The 18888-nt window shown below is 43.0% G+C and overlaps 1 protein-coding gene across 1 annotated transcript in view; it reads right to left on the bottom strand.

The window, feature by feature from the left end:
• Grin2a (glutamate ionotropic receptor NMDA type subunit 2A) overlaps window positions 1-18888 on the bottom strand; it is a 410069-nt gene that overhangs the window by 132551 nt on the left and 258630 nt on the right. Inside the window, exon 5 of the mRNA XM_032914126.1 lies at window positions 252-366. Coding sequence (XP_032770017.1) covers window positions 252-366 — 115 coding nt within the window. The remainder of the gene's footprint in view (window positions 1-251; window positions 367-18888) is intronic.

Genomic DNA, 18888 nt, shown 5'->3' with positions numbered 1-18888 from the left:
CTGCTTTTCTGTAAGAAGGGCTTAATCCTCTTTAAACTGTCCTAAATCTGCCCAGAACATCCATGCTGGGATATAAGGACAGAAAGAAATTATAAGTGCATTCCTATACCTGCCTGGTTCTCTGAAAGGCTGGCCCTGGGTCTTGGACAGGAGCTTACAGCCACTGCAGGGGAACTTCCCTGGGAGAAGGTGCCTTCCCCATACCCTGCTTTGCCCATACCCCTCCACCCCAGCATTGTGCACACACTCACCTTTTCCCACTCCCGGTCCTTGTTCAGCACGATCACCACAAGCCTGGGATGCACCTGGTAACCTTCCTCAGTGAAGGACAAGTCCTTGCCATCCCAAGTCACATTGACCATGAATCTAGAGAGAGGAAAAGACAAAGACACATTTAGGGAGGACTTCAAGAGGCATCCAACAAAGGCATGAGTGCTGCTGTCAGCACAATATTAGAATATAAACACACAGCCATTGCTTATCATTATATAGAGCCTGCAACTCTGGACCTATCAGGACCTACAGAAGCACTGGTAATGACACACACTCTGATCTGCTAGCCTGGACTGGTTCTCAGAACTCCAGTCCTGTATCTAGGTATCAGTAATCAACTGGCTAACACTTCTGACTTGCAAAATTCATTGACCTGAGTTCACATGATCTTCTTGCATGAGAATTTGAATGCATATCATTGTCTCCCTCCCCCCAACTCTGTGTGTGTGTGTGTGTGTGTGTGTGTGTGTGTGTTCATGCAGGTGAGTATGGCCCTAGGTGGTGAGATGCCTGCCGTGTATGCTGGGAACTGAATTCTGGTCCCAGGTGAACATGCCCATGTAGCCATCTTCCTAGGAACTGTATTCTGGTCCCAGCTCTTCACTTTTAACCATCTAGCCATCTTCTCTCCTTTCTTCCTGTGTATTCTCTTCTCTTCTCTTCGGTTTCCCTGAAGGAAATGACTTCCTCACAAACCACACAGATCTAGCTTCAAAGCAATGATGGCCCATCTGTTATTACTCATTCAGCTAATATTTATTTGCTACCTGTCAGGGTGTAGCTAGTTGGATGGAGATAAACAGGGGAACAGATGTGATACCTGTTCTCACGAGGTTTAGAGTCTAAGGGAGAGGGCAGATCTGCGATGATTAACCACAAATCCTTGACACGCTACAAGAAAAGGAAAATGAGACTTTGGAAATGGCTCGCGTGGCAAAGTGTCTGCAGTGTAAACATTAGGACCTGAGTTTAGAGTCTCTACACCTTGTTAAAAGGCTGTGTATGTGGGCACATGCCTATGATCTTGCTGCTGCAGCAACAGGGATAGGATGGGCCCTGGGACTTGCTGGTAAGCTAATCTGGCTGAATTGATGATCTCTAGGTTCAGTGAGAGATTCTGTCAGTGATGATGATGACATGGAAATTAACTGAGGAAGATACCCAACATCATTCCTTGTCTTTCTGTCTCTCTGTCTCTGTCTCTCTGTCTCTTTCTCTCTGTGTCTCTGTCTCTGTCTCTGTCTCTGTCTCTGTCTCTGTCTCTGTCTCTGTCTCTGTCTCTCTCTCTCTCTCTCTCTCTCTCTCTCTCAGAAAAACAAAAAAGAAAAAGTAAGAGTCAGAGAGTATATTTTGATCTATGGGGGTAAGTCAACGTTGACTAGGTAAGAGAAGATGGAACAGGATAAAGGAACAATGTGTGCAAAGGTCTGTGGTAGGTACTAGACACTGGTTATTGAAGCTGAAGCAGATAGAAAGAGAAGTGTAACATCAGGCAAGCCCGAGATGGTGGACAAAGCAGACAGTGTTGAATTTGGTAGGCCATATTCAATCCTGTCTTAATCTCAAAGTGAGATATCATTGAAAAGTTTTAATCGAGGGAGTAGTGTAGCGCTTCAGTAATATCACCGTACAACCGTGTGGAGAATGAACAGGGAGACAAGCAGGCATGTGGAGTGCCGTTTACAAGGTTATGTTTCTTCAATAAAGGTAGAAAAAAGAGATGGCTTTGACCCTGGTGGTTGCCAAAGAAGAGGGAAAGAGGAGAAAATGAGGACAAGCAGCAGAGAGAGAACAGATAAAATGAAAAACCAATAAGATTCTGAGCTGGGTTTGAAGGGAGGATGAAGAAACAAGTCCTTAAGGACCTGTGTCACATCTGTGGACTCAACACTAGCCTGGGTGTCTTTTGTACAGGGGGCATCTTCCTGCTCAGCAAAAATCCTTGTTCCCTCTCTATTTACATCCTCCAAATTCTCTCACACATGATCAGGTTGGACTCCAGTGGGAATTCAGAGCACCATCCATCCACCAAAACTGGGATGAAAAGGTGAAGTTTGAGATAAATGTAATGTTATACGTCTGAAGGGCCAGCAATATAGCTCAGCAGAAAAAGAGATGTGCCACCAAACCGAGTTCTATTCCTGGGATAGGGAACATGGAATGGAAGGGAAAAGCCAACTCCTGAAAGTTGTCCTCTGGCCTTCACATACTGTGGCATATGTGTAGGTACACATGCACACAGTAAAGCAGGAAAAAAATTAAGAAAATATCCTTCACAGACACTCCCCAGAAATAGTATGACAGACAGCATTTGAAAACTTCATCAGAAAAAGAGGGATGAAAACATTCCCTGACTTTATATTTACTTCATCAGAAGCAGATAAAGAAGTGAAAATATTTAAGGAGAAATGACCTCTGTAGTGCCGAAGTGACCACATAGGAGAGACCAAAGTTCCGTGGACAACTGGAAAACAGGAAATGGTGAGGAGTACTGCGTGCATCCCATGGGCTGTCTACATCACTAAAAGCCACGCTGTCAGGGCTGGATAGCTCAGTCTAAGAGCTCTTAATGCTTTTACAGAAGACTCAAGTTTGGTTCCTAGCATCCATACGAAGTAACTCTGACTGCCTGTAACTCCAGCCCCAGGCCATCACACACCCTCTTCTAGCCTCCAAGAGTTCCCAAATACAGTGGCACAGACATGTACACACACATCCATAATCACTATTTTTTTTTTGGTTCTTTTTTTCGGAGCTGGGGACCGAACCCAGGGCCTTGCGCTTCCTAGGCAAGCGCTCTACCACTGAGCTAAATCCCCAACCCCCATAATCACTATTTTTAAACATCATGTTCTCAGCAACACACTAATGCTGTGGAGAAAGCACTCCGTACTTAATGGTAAGAGAAGCAGGAAGATGATGGAGAGAGGAATCTATGATAGTTTGCTAAAAAAAGTTTTCTTTTTGTATGTGCATGGGGCAGCATATGTATATGTGTGCATGAATGCATGTACATATGTGTATAGAGGTCAAAGAACAATTCCTGATGTCATTCCTCAAGAATGTCACCCACCTTGTGGGTCTCATTTGACAGGGTCTCCCACTGGCCTGTCAAACAGACAAGGCTAGCTGACAAGCAAGTCTCAGGGATCCATTTGTCTCCACCACCTCAGTGCTGGGATTCAAGGACACCATAATGCTGGCACTTCTGCATGGGCTCTGAGGGTCAAACTCAGATACTTGTGTTTGTTAGGCAAGCCCTTTACAACTCAGCCATCCTGCCAGACCTAAAGAAATATTTTCTAAACTCCATGATTATTCATTTCAAGTCTCTTATACGTGAGGTCTTATAGTGAGTCCTGTAGATGCAGAATTAAAGGCACAGTGCATTTCTAGCCTCTGACTAACAGTTTTCATAATTCATAGACATAAGCACACCAATGGCAGAATGAGAGGTGAAACATGTGAGAAGTTGCAGAGGTAGAGGAGGGGCTCCTAGCTCAACGTAGAATATGTAGGGAGCCTTTCTGGGGGATAGAGGAGAATGGGGGGAAATAGGAGAAAGCGTTCTGATTAGGGGTTACCAGCTCAGGTGTACACATACCGGGATGCAGCTTGTTAAGGAGCTGGTAATTCTGTAAAGGGTTCTAAGAACTGATCATGGAGCCCTTGTATGGCATTCTAAAGCACTGGATTCTAAAGTTTGTCCAGAAGGCCACGGAGAACCATGAAAAGAAGGCTGTAAACAGGAAACCACTTGGGCAGAAGCAGCCGTGCAATGCCTCTGCACCAGTACCCATTCATGGGATGAACACCATTCATTATACAGGCAGTGGAAACTTGTTTGCTCTTTCTTCTTCCCTGTGGTGGTTCTTGGCTGGTGTATGATGAGCTAAGTAGACCTAGATAGAAACATCTAAGGAATTTTCCATTTTCACCCCCTGTGCATAGAGATCATGAAAAGATTTTGCATAGAAAGATGATGAATTAGAGGGACATTGGACTTCCTTCAAATTCCTAATAGTCAACAGTCTTTCAAAGTAACTAATTGGGAGCTAAATTAGGCTGCTTTTGTCTTCTAGGCTGACATTTTGGTTTCATTTCTTATAATTATTTTTGGTCCTTCCAAATTGCCTGGCCCACGGTAAGAGCCCAGTTGATGCTCGATAACTATCTATCATTAGACATGCCAACCATCCATCCATCCAGACACAAATATATTCATCAATGTATCAGTCTATCTCTAGATCAATATGTTTAGTTATCCACCCATCAAATATCTATCCATCCTTCTACCCATCTACTCATTTATCTATGCATAATTACATTCCTCTCCCATACACCTTGAAACATCTATCCATAAGCCGATCAATATACTTATCCATCTGTCTCTCCAACAATCCATCTATCTACCTACATATTGATACACTATCTATCCATAAGCCCATCAACAGTTCATCAATCTACCCATCCACTATTCCATCCGATAGTCTTTTGAGGATCTACTATCCATCAAGCATACTCTGTGTCATGAAATCTGCTAAGAAAGTAACACAAAAACAATCTTTCAGTTTTCACAGCTGGGGAGATAGTCACAGAAAGAAGAGTAAAGAAAGTCAAATATACAGTTACAGATGTGTGTTGCTTAAGTGGATAAGGCGCAGAAGGTAAACTGTAAGCTGTGGTAAATTTTATTGCAACTCCAGAGCTAGAGTCAGGAAACAAAGTAGACTGTGTTTAGGTTGTGTGAAGAAAGAACAAGGGTCAGGTAGACAGATGGTAGGGGACAGAAACTACAGTTTGCATGAGGCAAACCAGCATAGTTAATAGCAAAGAAAGACGAAGCTTCATAGTGAGTTTGATCAGAGTTAGAATCAGGTCAGAAGGATTGGGAGATAGGGTTTGCTGGGGGTATGGGAGAGCGGCTTGAGATGGGAAGTTAAAGACAGAAGAAATTACCTCATCAGCTGCAGTAAGGGGGCTGTACTCATTCTGTTTGTTGGGGACAGAGGCCGGAAGAGGGAGTTTGCAAGGCACAGAAAAGCAGAGGGGACCAGTTAGTAATCAAGGCAAGAAAGAGAGCAAAGGAAACAGTGTTTGGGGTGAAGGGATTGTGCCCACAGGCCAACAGTTGCAACAGAACTCTGATGAATTGCAGTATAGCTGCAGTAACAATGAGCCACACTAGTAAAAAACCCAAAAAACAGAAAAAAACAACAACAATAAAAACAAACAAACAAAGCAAAACAAAACAGCCACCCAAGGACTTTCTGTGCTTCATACCCCAAATCCATAGCTAGAACGGCCCGTTCATGGAGATGCATAATCCAGCATTCTTGGATTAACAGAGTTTAGGCAAGGTCTGGTTCTTAACCTAAATGTTTATAATCAAGATGTTTGTATCAAGACAAACAATTGTATTAATACAATTGTTTCAATTGATACAATTGTATCAATACAAATGTTTATATCAAGAGATTTGGAAATAGCCTGCTGTATTTTGGTTTTCTTTGGTTTGTTTGTTTATTTTTTTCTATTTAGAAAGGTAAGTGCTACAGGTTGAATCTTGACTGTCCCTCACAAAGACCCACAGGTTGAAGGACTGAACCCCAGGTGCTACAGTTGTGGGGAGGTAGAAGCTTCAAAAGACCCATTGAGAGGCCTGTAGGTCACTGAAGGATACCATTAAGGGGCTAGCGGATCCCCTGGTCCCTTCTATTGCTTTTATCTTCTTAACAAGAAACGAGTAGCTGTGCCTTGCCTGTACTCTTGCCATGATACTCATCTTCACTACGGACCTAACACTCCACTTCCCAATCATAGGTTCCCAGCCTGAGAACAAATAAGGATGTCTTCTTCCAGAGTGGACTGACAGAAACTAACACCCTGGGTCAGGGGATAAAGGTTTTGGTTTTGGCATAGAAAGCTGGCCTTCAGGAGAAGCACTTTCGGGTTACATCATGTGACTTGAGGGTCACACTCAGGGTTTTAGCAAGAGCTAGGTAGTTTGTATGAGTCACCATCTCTCTTTTAATTCATCAGTTGAATTTACTCAACTCTTTCATTTATCACTTTGATTCTTGTACACTATCCCTTTCCCTCTGTTTTCTGACTAAATAAGGTGGCATTAGCAGGGTAATTAGTCATATTTGACCAATCACTTTCAGATTGTATGAAAACCATTATGTGTAAGTCCTGATTTTTACCGTGTTCCCTTAAAATTCAGTACTCTAGAGCGGCAGCTCCATGTACTAAATGTCAGTGTAATCCCTGTCTAGCTCCTGTCTTTAGTCCTTCAGGAGAGAAAAAAAAGCTCTAAGAGAATTTCCTGCTGAAGACCAATTTCATTACAAAGTTGGCAAGGAGCGAGTCTGTGTTAACTCCATTGCTTCTATCCAGTTTCTAGGAAGGACAGTCCATATCTCCTTAGGTTTTCTTCCCACTTAAACCAGAGCAAAATCCTTTACCGTAGGAGATACTGTTATATACCATTTTGCTCTGTTCCCATTATTACCTGCTGAGCACTGTATTAAACAGTAAAATCATATCACTGTCTTGCTTATCAAAATTGATTACACACCTTTAGCAACCCAGATAAAAATACTAGAACCCCTGGTGGCTGCTAAGCTTCAATTTATATCTTCAATATTTCCATCAGGAGCAATAAATACAAGAAAGCTAGCAAAACACACAAAGGCACTAGTATTCTGCAAAGGTCTGCTTTGTCTTCCAATCATTCAGTGATGGTAAGTGGTCGAGGTAGCACTAACCCTCAAAATGTGAGTTATTTGCAACATATACACACACACACACACAAGCTTTCTGTAGGAGACTCACCCACAGCCTTGGGGATGTGAGGCTGCTGACTACGAGGAATGGCCCTTTCCCCACAATCTGCACCTTCTTACGATTAATGGCCAAGGCCTAAGAGAGAACAAAGAAGCCATACTTCCTATATCGCAAACGCACTGACACTGGCCAGAAATTCCAAGTTCACTCCAGACCAGCAGTGCCTCTGATGGAAACATGGACTGCATAGGATTGTGGGGAGCTAGCTATGTGGGTGGCCTAGACCAGGACATGCTATAGGTCTGATTGAACCCTGAATTTTATTTTTTAAACATTTATGGTTGTTGTTGCTGCTGCTGGTGGTGGTGAAATATGTGTGTCTATGTGGGGGTTGTCCACATTAGTTCAGGAACCTATGGAGGCCAGGAAAGGGCATCAGATCCCCTGGAGTTGCAGCTACAGGCGGCTGTGACCTGTGCCTCATGGGTGTTGAGAATTAAGCCTGGGTGCTCTGCAAGCACAGTATGCACTCTTAACTACTGAGCTATCCCTTCCGCTCTGCACCCTGGATTTTAAAAAGATTTCCTTTAAAGGAAAGTGATAAGGTCACATGAGGTTACAGGAAGATAGCCCAAGAGATAGGCAAACGGGCATGAAATCTGAGTTTGATTCCCCTCAGAACTCACAAGCGAAAGGAAGATTTCAGTTTCTATTGGAAGGTTGGTTTAGGCTTTCTTTGTATTTTGTTGTTATTTTGCATTCTAATAAGCAAGATGCATGCATCATAAAGGAAGCCCATTCCCCACCCTTTCTTGCTTAATGTTGTATTTCTAGTGTATTCTGGTGGCAGAGAGCTAGTACTGATCAAAAACTGCCCTGAGCAAGGACAGAAAAACTGCCTTAGTAAGGACAGAATTGGCATTTCTAAGGAGTTGATGACATTTCCTGTTTCAGGGCTTCCTGCTAGACCACCTGGGGAGCATCTCAACTGTCCTGAGCCCGCTCCACCTCCTTCCCTGCTGTTTTTACTAAATACCACACTGTGACCATCAAGTTGCTTTGTAAATAATCCTGTTTATGCCCACAGATGTATTAGTGCAGCTGACAGTTACTGTAGAGGTGTGCACCTGGTCAAAGTCCTGAGACGAATGACTACTGAAAGCTGAGTCGTAAATGGGACATCTATATCCCCAACACTCAAGGACCAGAACAGAGGAAGGTCAAAAATTAAAAGCACAGGAGCTGGAAGAGGGGCTGAAGCACTACAGCTCTGTCTTCCAGGCATGGCTGAGCCGCTGCAGTCCTGGATGCTCTGCCACTGTGATCACCTGCACAAGATGAACAAGGCCAACGTCCTACCATTTAGTGGGGAAGTGCTAATGAGTCTCCTTCTCTGAGATCTACAGGCAAGTGATGGTCATTGGCAGAGGGGTCATTTCTTCAACGGTGTAGCTACTAGTAATGTTCCCATGGTCCTGTCAACAGACCTAATTAAATCCATTGGATCACCAAAAACAACCGGAAAACAAAACAAAAATCAGCTGAAGGTGGGAGAGGGGACACTTGGGAAGAGGAAGACTCAGCGGAAGTGCAGAGGAACAAGAGAAGATAATGGAGAGATTACAACCAGAATACACTAATATATTAATATATTAATATATCACGATGAATCATCAGTAACATATCATAGTATGTAACTAGTATAACATAATAAAAGCACTTCAACCATATCATTCCCCATCACCTAATATTAACACAAAAGCACACAGGGTGCTTTGCGTATGCCCAATACACAGCTGTGGGATAAGAGCTAATGGACACTCCCATGCTGTTCCCTTGCCTAACTCCATTGTGACACACTTCTGTCTGCTTACAGCCAAGCTTCTCTTTGTCACAGTCACATCCGGGGGTCCCTCAGACCTCTGTCAGAGGCAGTGTGCGTGGGCTGTGTGAGCAGCTGTGTACACAAGATGTCTCATTCTTCCGAGTTTCTACTTTGTCTTTTTGGCCTCACAGTTGTCTCGTTTTGACTTCCAAAATTTGATTATTTGAAATGTTCTCTAGACATATTTATTATTCACCCTTTCCCTTCAGACTCTAATTCTCTTACTCTTTCATAAATGCCACTGTAACCCACTTAGTGTTTCTCAATTTTCCCTTAACTTCCCATCTGCTCTGCCATTTCCCAAGTTCTGAGGGCCAGTTTCCTGAATCTCACCAGCCCTTAAATGCCTCTTCCAGCAGACCCCGGGGTGTCACAGCCTTTCCCTTTGTCATTTGATTTACATGTTTAGCAAATCAGAGTCATTGATTATTTTTTTTAATCTGTTCATGTTTTCCAGCTCATTTCTATAAAGTTTGGGTTCTTTTTCTAAATTCTTTTTTTATTGAATATTTTTTATTTATATTTCAAATGTTATGCCCTTTCCCAGTTTCCTGTCCATAAACCACCATCATGCCCCCTCTCCCCCTTCTTCAATGAGGGTGTTGCCCCACCCACCCACCCACTGCTTCCTGCCTCCCCACCCTGACATTCCCCTACACTGTGGGGTTGGGCCTTGGAAGGACCAAGGACTTCTCCTCCCATTGGTGCCCAACAAAGCCATCCTCTGCTACATATGCAGTTGGAGCCATGGGTCTGTCCATGTGTTCTCTTTGGGTGGTTGTTAAGTCCCTGGGAGCTCTGGTTGGTTGGTATTGTTCTTATGGAGTTGCAAACCCCTTCAACTTCTTCAATCCATTCTCTAACTCCTCCAATGAGGACCCTGTTCTCAGTTCAGTGGTTGGCTGCAAGCATCTGCCTCTGTATTTGTCATGCTCTGGCACAGCCTCACAAGAGAGAGCTATATCAGGCTCCTGTCAGTATGTACTTCTTGGCATCAGCAATATTGTCTGGGTTTACTGGTTGTATGTGTATGAGCTGGATCCCCAAGTGGGGCAGTCTCCGGACGGCCTTTCCTTCAGTCTTTGCTCCAAACTTTTGTCCTACTATGAATATTTTCGTTTCCCCTTCTAAAAAGGATGGAGGTGTCTGCACTTTGGTCATCCTTCTTCTTGAGTTTCATGTGGTCTGTGGATAAACCAAGCTTCATGTGGTGTTGGGTAATCCGAACTTTTGGGCTAAAATCCACTTACCAGTGAGTGGATATCATGTGTGGTTTTTGTGACTGGGTTACCTCGCTCAGGATGATATTTTCCAGTTCCATCCATTTGACTATGAATTTCATGAAGTCATTGTTTTCAATAGCTAAGTAGTACTCCATTGTGTAGATGTACCATATTTTCTGTATCCATTCCTCTGTTGAGGGATATCTGGGATCTTTCCAGCTTCTGGCTATTATAAATAAGGCTGCTATGAACATAGTGGAGCATGTGTCCTTGTTATATGTTGGAACATCATTTCAATATATGCCCAGGAGTGGTATATCGGGTCCTCAGGTAGTATTGTTCCAATTTTCTAAGGAACAGTTAAACTGATTTCCAGTGTAGTTGTCCAGCTTGTAATCCCACAAACAATGGAGGGGTGTTCCTCTTTCTCCACATCCTCGCCAGTATCTGTTGTCACCTGAGTTTTTGATCTTAGCCATTCTGACTGGTGTGAGGTAGAATCTCAGGGTTGTTTTAATTTGCATTTCCCTGATGACTAAGGATGGTGAACATTTCTTTAGGTGCTTCTGAGCCATGTGATATTCCTCAGTTGAGAATTCTTTGTTTACCTCTGTACCCCATTTTTAATAGGGTTATTTGATTCTCTGGAATCTAACTTCTTGAGTTCTTTGTATATATTGGATATTAGCCCTCTATCAAATATAGGATTGATAAAGATCTTTTCTCAATCTGTTGGTTGCCATTTTGTCCTAATGACAGTGTCCTTTGCCTTACAGAAGCTTTGCAATTTTACGAGGTCCCATTTGTTGATTCTTTATCTTAGAGCATAAGCCATTGGTGTTCTGTTCAGGAAATTTTCTCCAGTATCCATTTGTAAGAGGCTCTTCCCCAACTTTTTCTTCTATTAGATTGAGTGTATGTGGTTTTATGTGGAGGTCCTTGATCCACTTGAACTTGAGCTTTGTATAGGGCAATGAGAATGGATCAATGTGCATTCTTCTACATGCTGACCACCAGTTGACCAGCATCACTTATTGAAAATGCTGTCTTTTATCTACTGGATTATTTTAGGCTCCTTTGTTAAAGGTCAAGTGACCATAGGTGTGTGAGTTCATTTCTGGGTCTTCAATTCTATTCTATTGATCTATTCCCATTGTCTCTGTACTAAGACAGGTTTTATCACTATTGAGAGCAATACATCCTGAGGTTAGGAATGGTGATTCCCCCAGAAATTCTTTTATTGTTGAGAATAGTTTCCACTATCCTAGGTTTTTTGTTATTCCAAATGAATTTGTAAGTTACTCTATGAAAAATTGAGTTGGGATTTTGATGGGGATTGAATTGAATCTGTATGTTTCTTCTGGCAAGATGGCCATTTTTACAATATTAATCCTGCCAATCCATGAGTATGGGAGATCTTTCCATCTTCTGAGATCATCTTCAATTTCTTTCTTCAGAGACTTGAAGTTCTTATCATACAGATCTTTCACTTGCTTGGTTAGTCACATCAAGGTATTTTATATTATTTTCGACTATTGTGAAGGGTGTTGTTTCCCTAATTTCTTTCTCAGCCTGTTTATCCTTTGAGTAGAGGAAAGCTACTGATTTGTTTGAGTTAATTTTATATCCATCCACTTTGCTGAAGTTGTTTATCATGTTTAGGAGTTCTCTGATGGAACTTTGGGGTCACTTAATTATACTATCATATTATCTGCAAATTGTGATATTTTGACTTCTTCCTTTCCAATTTGAATCCCTTTGACCTCCTTTTGTTGTCTGATTGCTCTTGCTAGGACTGTGAGAATGATATTGAATAGGTAGGGAGAGAATGGACCTGACTTTAGTGGGATTGCTTCAAGTTTCTCTCCATTTAGTTTGATGTTGGCTACTGATTTGCTGTATATTGCTTTTACTATGTTTAGGTATGGGCCATGAATTTCTGATCTTTCCAAGACTTTTATCATGAAGGGGTATTGAAGTTTGTCAAATGCTTTCTCAGTATCTAATGAGATTATCATGTGGGTTTTTTTTCTTTGAGTTTGTTTATATAGTGGATTACATTGATGGATTTCTGCTTTCTTACTCAGAAACACCTGCCCAAGGTCCAAGTTCTAACAGCAAACTGGAGCCCTCCCAATTAAGCATCCATGAAGAAAATACCACAAGCCTGACCAGAAGTCAGTCAGTTTGGTGGGAGTGTTTTCTCAGTTGAAGTTTTCTCTTCCCAAATGACTCTAGTTTATGTTAACTTACATAAAACTAAATAGGACACACTCTGTTGTCAGATCTTTATGCCCTAGGGTCTTGCCTGGTAACCTTCCCTTTTATTAAATCTTATGTACCAATACTTCCTGGGGTAGCTCTGGCAATACACTCCATTTGATGTTCTCTAAGCATCTCAGATTCTCATGTGGTTAGACCAGAAGTCAGTGTCTTCCCTTTGGTCACCATGTCGGGGGGCCATGTTTTTTACTTCACACTAAGCATGAGTCTTAGAGGTGATGACAAACTAAATAAGAAGCCAAAGTCTACATCCTTTCTGCTTTCACAAGGCTGGACCTACATACACCCACTCTCCACTGCACAATGGCCCCGCTTGACTTGGCCCTTGCCTGTCTTGGCAATTGTAGGGAAATAGAGAGGTTTGAGACAGAATATTTTGGGTCTCTAGCTGCTCCTGAGCCCTCTGTGTAGCCAAGGAGGACCCTGATTTTCTGATTCTCTGGCCTCTGCCTCCTGACTATTGGGATTACAGATGCTTCATTGATGTGGACCTAGGACTCAAACTTAGGACTCTGTATGCCAGGCAAGTGCTCTAGCCACTAAGCTCCTCCCCCAGCCCTGAACACACTCCTTTACACTTTCTGTTGTTTACATCATTGTTATTAGTCACTCTACAAGACCATCTCAAATGACATCTTCTCTATGAAGTGGTCCTGACCTCACAGTAGGTATGCCCTCCTCTAGCTGTTAAATTCTGGAGAATCACTCCTCTCTAAATGTATGCATTTGCCATCTAAATTAAACACTTGGAGTAGATTTGAAAAAGACATTGCTTGTCTAAGACCTTTCCTTCCATTTGCCAAAATAACCACGAAAATGAAACACACACCATCAATGGATAGTACATGAAATGCACCCCTAATCTTTCCTGGTTCTGACTACACCACTTATGACTACACCACTTATGTCAGATTTTAAACTTTTGGAGACAATAGTCCACAGCCCAGTTTGTAGGATTCTAGCAGCTTGTGAGGAGAACAAACAAGTTTAGAGATAGGCTAAGCTGTTACCTTCCTGCCAGGAGAGTGGGTATGCAGAACTGCTCCCAGATGTCCTTCATACTATAAAGTGGTATTTGTCCCACTGCCAGGGGACAGTTCTAGATCTCCAGTGATTCCTTTGAAAGCTGAAATAAGGGGCTATGGTTCTGTGGGTAAGGGTACTTGCTATAGGAGCAGGAGAACATTAGTTTGAATCACCACCACACTCATAAAAGGGAGACATGGCTATGTGTTCAAACCAATGCAGTGGGGAGACAGATGAGTGACTGAGACTTGCTGGCTGTCATTATAGGGAATAATATAGATAATGGAAGGGCGGGATACCTGACATCCTCCTGTGGTCCCCGTGTATGCTCATGCACATGCATACACACATACACACACACACACACACACACACACACACACACACACACATATGTGCCACACATACACAGCACACAAATATACACAGTAAAATGGTTGATATAGCCTCCTATTACAAAAAGAATAAAATCTCCATGTCCTTAGCTTTTCCAATCTCATTTGCCCTAACCGTCCTTTTTATACCACGAATCAAAACAAACCCATGAAGTTCTGATAGGCACTGTGATCCCTGGTCCTCGGCTCTTCTTCCTATACTTCACGGTTTTCAGAAAGCAGCCATGGGTGTTTCTGGATGACAGACTCCTACCACCACTGCTTCTGGCTCTGCTGATTGGCCCAGAGATTCAACCAGATTCATTCTCTGGAAACTTTCTGTTGCAGTTTGGAAGGAGGTATTAGCTTTCTGGATTTGCGAAAACACAGCGATGAAAGAATTATGTAAATTTTTATTTAGACAGAGATAGGGGAAGATCTGAAGACATTACTTGAGCCTGAATCTCAACGTGCCAAGATCACTGTATTCTTCCTATTGAATGAGCCAATATATCCTTTGGGCTGTTCACTTGTTTGTCTTGTTTAGGTTAACAATTTGTTTCCTATCACTTAAAAACCACGCCTCTTATCTATTAAGCCATGAAGGACAGTAGAGATTTTTTTAGCATGGGGCAATTATTAATATGTGTGTGTCTTTACAGTTTTCATAAGATCATAAGATTTTATTTCTTTAAATATAAATATAAATAAAAACACCGTGGAGTGGGATTTCTTCAAATCCATAAACTGGAATTCTCTATGGCTATACAAAAATTAAAATATAACAGAAACACAAAGGAAATTGAATAACAAGGCATTCTGCTGGAGTGAAAGAAGTGATACTTGAAGCATCGTATATTATAGGATTCTATTTTATAGAATGTCTCCAAAAGACAAGCTACAGGTACAGAAGGCAAATGAGTGATTGCCAAAGGTTAAAAGTGTGGAAGTATTTAGTTGTACATGGAAAGCATAAGAGAAGTATCTAACAGTATACAATGAGCATGAGAGAAGTATGTAACTGTACACAGAAAGCATGAGGGAAGCACGTAACTGTACACAGAAAGCATGAGAGAACTCTAATTGTACATGGAGAGTATGAGAGAACTCTGTCAGTGTACATGGAGAGCATGAGAGAAGTATGTAACTGCAGGGAGAGCATGAGAGAACTCTGTAACTGTACATGGAGAGCATGAGAGAAGTATGTATCTGTGCAGGGAGAGCATGAGAGAACTCTGTAACTGTACACAGAGAGCATGAGAGATTCTTGTGCAGAGATGGGACTCTTTAACTGGATTGAAGTGCTGAGGATGGCATGAATCTGAGGTCACACCATTTCCCAGTGGAACAAAAATGCCTGACATAAACAACTGAAGGGGTGCAGCATTTCTTTCGGCTCACAGTTTCAGAGTGCACATGCCTTAATGACTTTGGAATATGGCGTTCCATGGCCTATAGCAAGGCAGAACATCATGGCCATCGGAATAGATGGCAGAGTGGCTCATTAAATGGAGCCAGGAAACATAAAGAGGAGGGGATTGGAAACCAGGTACAACTTTCCAAATAAAGTCCTTGGTGACCTGTTCCAATATTTCCCAACATGAACCTGAAAACCAAGTGTTCAATACATGAGCCTACGAAGGACAGTTCATATTCAAACTATAAAACCATGTGTTTTGTAAGATTTTTATACTCATGCAATCTAACACTCAATTCTAATATATTATTTAAAAAATAAAATTCAAAGCTTTGTTGAAAATAATAACTAAAATGAAAGTCAGGGGCTGGGGAGATAGCTCAGGGCTAAAGCACTTGCCACACAAGCATGAACGCTTGAGTTGATCCTCAGAGCTCATGTTTGTAAAAGCAAACCAAGTGTGGGGGCACACGTCTTTAATCCCGGCACTCAGGAGGCAGAGGCAGGCAGATCTTTGTGACTTCAAGGTCAGCCTTGTCTACAAAGCAAATTCCTGAGAGCTAAGCATAGTGGTGTTTGCTTGTAATCATGACATTGAAGAGGCAGAGAGAAGCAGATCCCTGGAGATCACTGCCCAGCCAATGTAGCCTAATCATAGAGTCCATTTCAGTGAACGAATCCACTCAAAAAAGGCAGATAACTCCTGAGGGTGAGCCTTGAAGCTGCCCTCTAGCCAACTTGGCTTGTCTTTTGTTGTGATGAAATAGCCAAAACCAACTTGGGGAGGAAAAGGTTTTTATATCAACTTACAAGGTACCCTCCCTTGTTGAGGGCAGCCAAGGCAGGAACCCGGAGGCAAGAATTGAAGCAGAGACAATGGAACAACCCAGCTTAAGGACTGCATCCCAGAGCTTGCCTGGTCTGCTGTCTTACACAATACAGGACTACTTCCCAGAGGTGGTGGAACCGCTCACGGTGGGCTCGGCCCTCGCTCATCAATTAACAAGCAAGAAAATGCCCCACCGGCCACTCTGATGGAGACAATTACTCAGTTAAGATTCCATTTCTTCTAGGTTTGCATCAGGCTAGCAAAACTAACGGTGACAACCTGTGGCGTCCACCTGCACGTGAATGGATGCTCCCCCATATGCACAGAGCTGGAGGAGAAGAAAGAAATATCACAGAAGATTGCATTCAAATGCAAAGATCTTTCTCTCCTACATATTTACATACATAGGTCCTCCTAAACTGAGAGGAGCCCATGCTTTCTCAGAAAACTTACCAACTCCCCCGCTGCTGCCCTGGTTCCTCAGTCTCCGCCCTCTTCTGCATCTGCCTTCCTGCCCTGCTACTGTAGAATTTTTTCACACTCCCTCATCTTTGCTGGAGGGTGAACTCCAGGGGACCAGGGATGGTGCCCGAGCTGTCACTGTGTGTCCTCACCACGAAGAACAGCATCTGGCATATGGTAGGCGGTCAGTGCCCATTTACTGTATGAACAGGAGCAGATTTTTAACTGGCCCGTGCCAGAGTCCTCAGCAGTGTGGAGAATTTCCCGGTGTGCTGGACGGCAACTTGGAGCCATCAAGATAGAGTTAAATATGTCCTGGCCTAGATAGCGGTCTCCATGCTGCCCAGTCCTGTAATGAAACTTGACAGCCCTGTGTAAATGCTGCAGTAGCCATGTTCCACATCCTGCCATGGGTTTCTGCTGTGGAAATGCATCCTATAAAAGGACCAGCTTTGCAGTCAGCAGAACTACTTGGATATCCATCTCTACCCATAATTGCAAAGGCCGCCCTGTTGTTAGAGAGGGTGATTCATCTGCCACCCAATGGGCAGGAGAACGGCTAGATCAAGGAAGGGGTTCTTCTCCTGTGTGACTTCACTATCACTGTTTTCTGTTGCCCACAGCCAAGCACAGTCTGAATATAGCAACTTGAAACTCCACGTAGATTTTATGCATTTACAACCGTACGAGTAAGGCGGGGTCAGTGAGCAAAAAGCCCACTGTGCTTCTTAACTTTGATCCTCAGAACCCACAGAAAGGCAGAAGAGAAGTGAGCACCTAAAGTTGTCTCTTATGCATACAGAGTCACAGAAGATGCGCGTGCATGTGCACATGTGCGCGTGTGCGAGTGCACACACATGAACGAGGAACGATTGTGCCATCCCTACCACACTCTCATCATCTCAGCTCAGTTCATCTCACCAGGTAGGCAGAGTTTCATGTGACATCATCACAGGAGAAGCAGAGGTGAGACTAGGACATAGGTGTTCTGAGAGCGAGGCCGGGAGATAGCTCAGTTGCTAAAGTGCCTGCCGAACTGAGTTCAATACCTAGACTCACAGAAAGCCAAGCCTAGCAGTGCAGACATGAAAGCCCAGCTGTAGTGAGACAGAGACGGAAACTCCCCAGTGCTCGCTGGCCAGCCAGCCTAGCCACTGAGCGAGCTCAGACCAGGGAGTGACTGTCTCAAAGTGGACGGTCCCGGAGGACCATCCCGAAGGCTGTCCTTTGGCACTTCCTTATACACACACACATCTGCACACAGGGACGTATGTACCTACTCATGCAAACATGCACACAAACACAGAATACTTTGAATTATAAAATAAAACCACAGAGGACTCAGTTTATCTGAAATTCTAGGTATCCACTAGGATAGTTCTCCTACAAAGGAAGACAGCTACAACATAAATTTTATATATATATATATGCATATATATGTATATATGTATATATATATATACAGTTAGTTAGTTTTTTATATTTTGTTTTACAATGCACTTTTTATTTTACAATAGCTTTCTTCCTATTTGTTTTCCAAAAATGTTTATTTGGAAGTAATGTATTTTATAATATATATAATTATATTATATGTATTATATATTATATAGTATATAATATTTATATAAATATATAAATTATACTGCATACATAATTATATGTAATAAATTTTAAAATATATTATTTAACACACACAAAGGAGTTGAAAAGAGAGATAAAAGAGGTCCCTTAAAGAGACGGGAACTGTGGAGAGAAGGAAGTGCACAAAGAAGAGAGCAGGGACGCAAGACAGAGAATGGGGTGGGATGGTAAGGCAGGGACCTAATCCTATGCATCTTCCTCCTAACCACAGAACAAAATGGAGCTGGAACTAGCGCCTAACTCTCTGCAGAGCTGGCTAGGGCTCGGTGGAAGGAGGCCTTCCCGTCAAAGAGTGGCAGGATGGATCTGGTCCAGAGCAGACAGCAAACAGGAAGGGGAGCAGGGCGGAGAGGCAGCATGCTGTGGGTTGGCACCAGGCCTTCACTGGTGACATTGGAAAGTAGGTCAGTCTGAGAGCTGGCCAGGGAGGTGACCGGTCAGCCAGGACTGGGAGTGGGAAGTGAAGGCGCAGAAGGTGAGGTGTACTGGAGCCGAGGACCCGAGTCATGGCGGACTTCACCGGTGCCTCGATGTAACCACCCAGAGCCCAAGGCTGTCCGGTAGCACTTCCTGCCATGGCAGTGATGATGTCACAGGTCTGTGAAGGGATCAGAGCAGCTGCGCATAAGCTCTGGCTACTGAGTATGGAGATATGGATGTGACGGATCAATTTTTCAATTTGGTAT

Source organism: Rattus rattus, chromosome 9 (genome assembly GCF_011064425.1).
Source record: "Rattus rattus isolate New Zealand chromosome 9, Rrattus_CSIRO_v1, whole genome shotgun sequence".
In the NCBI taxonomy this organism is placed as follows: Eukaryota; Metazoa; Chordata; class Mammalia; order Rodentia; family Muridae; genus Rattus; species Rattus rattus.
This window is presented reverse-complemented; position numbering and strand designations above follow the sequence as displayed.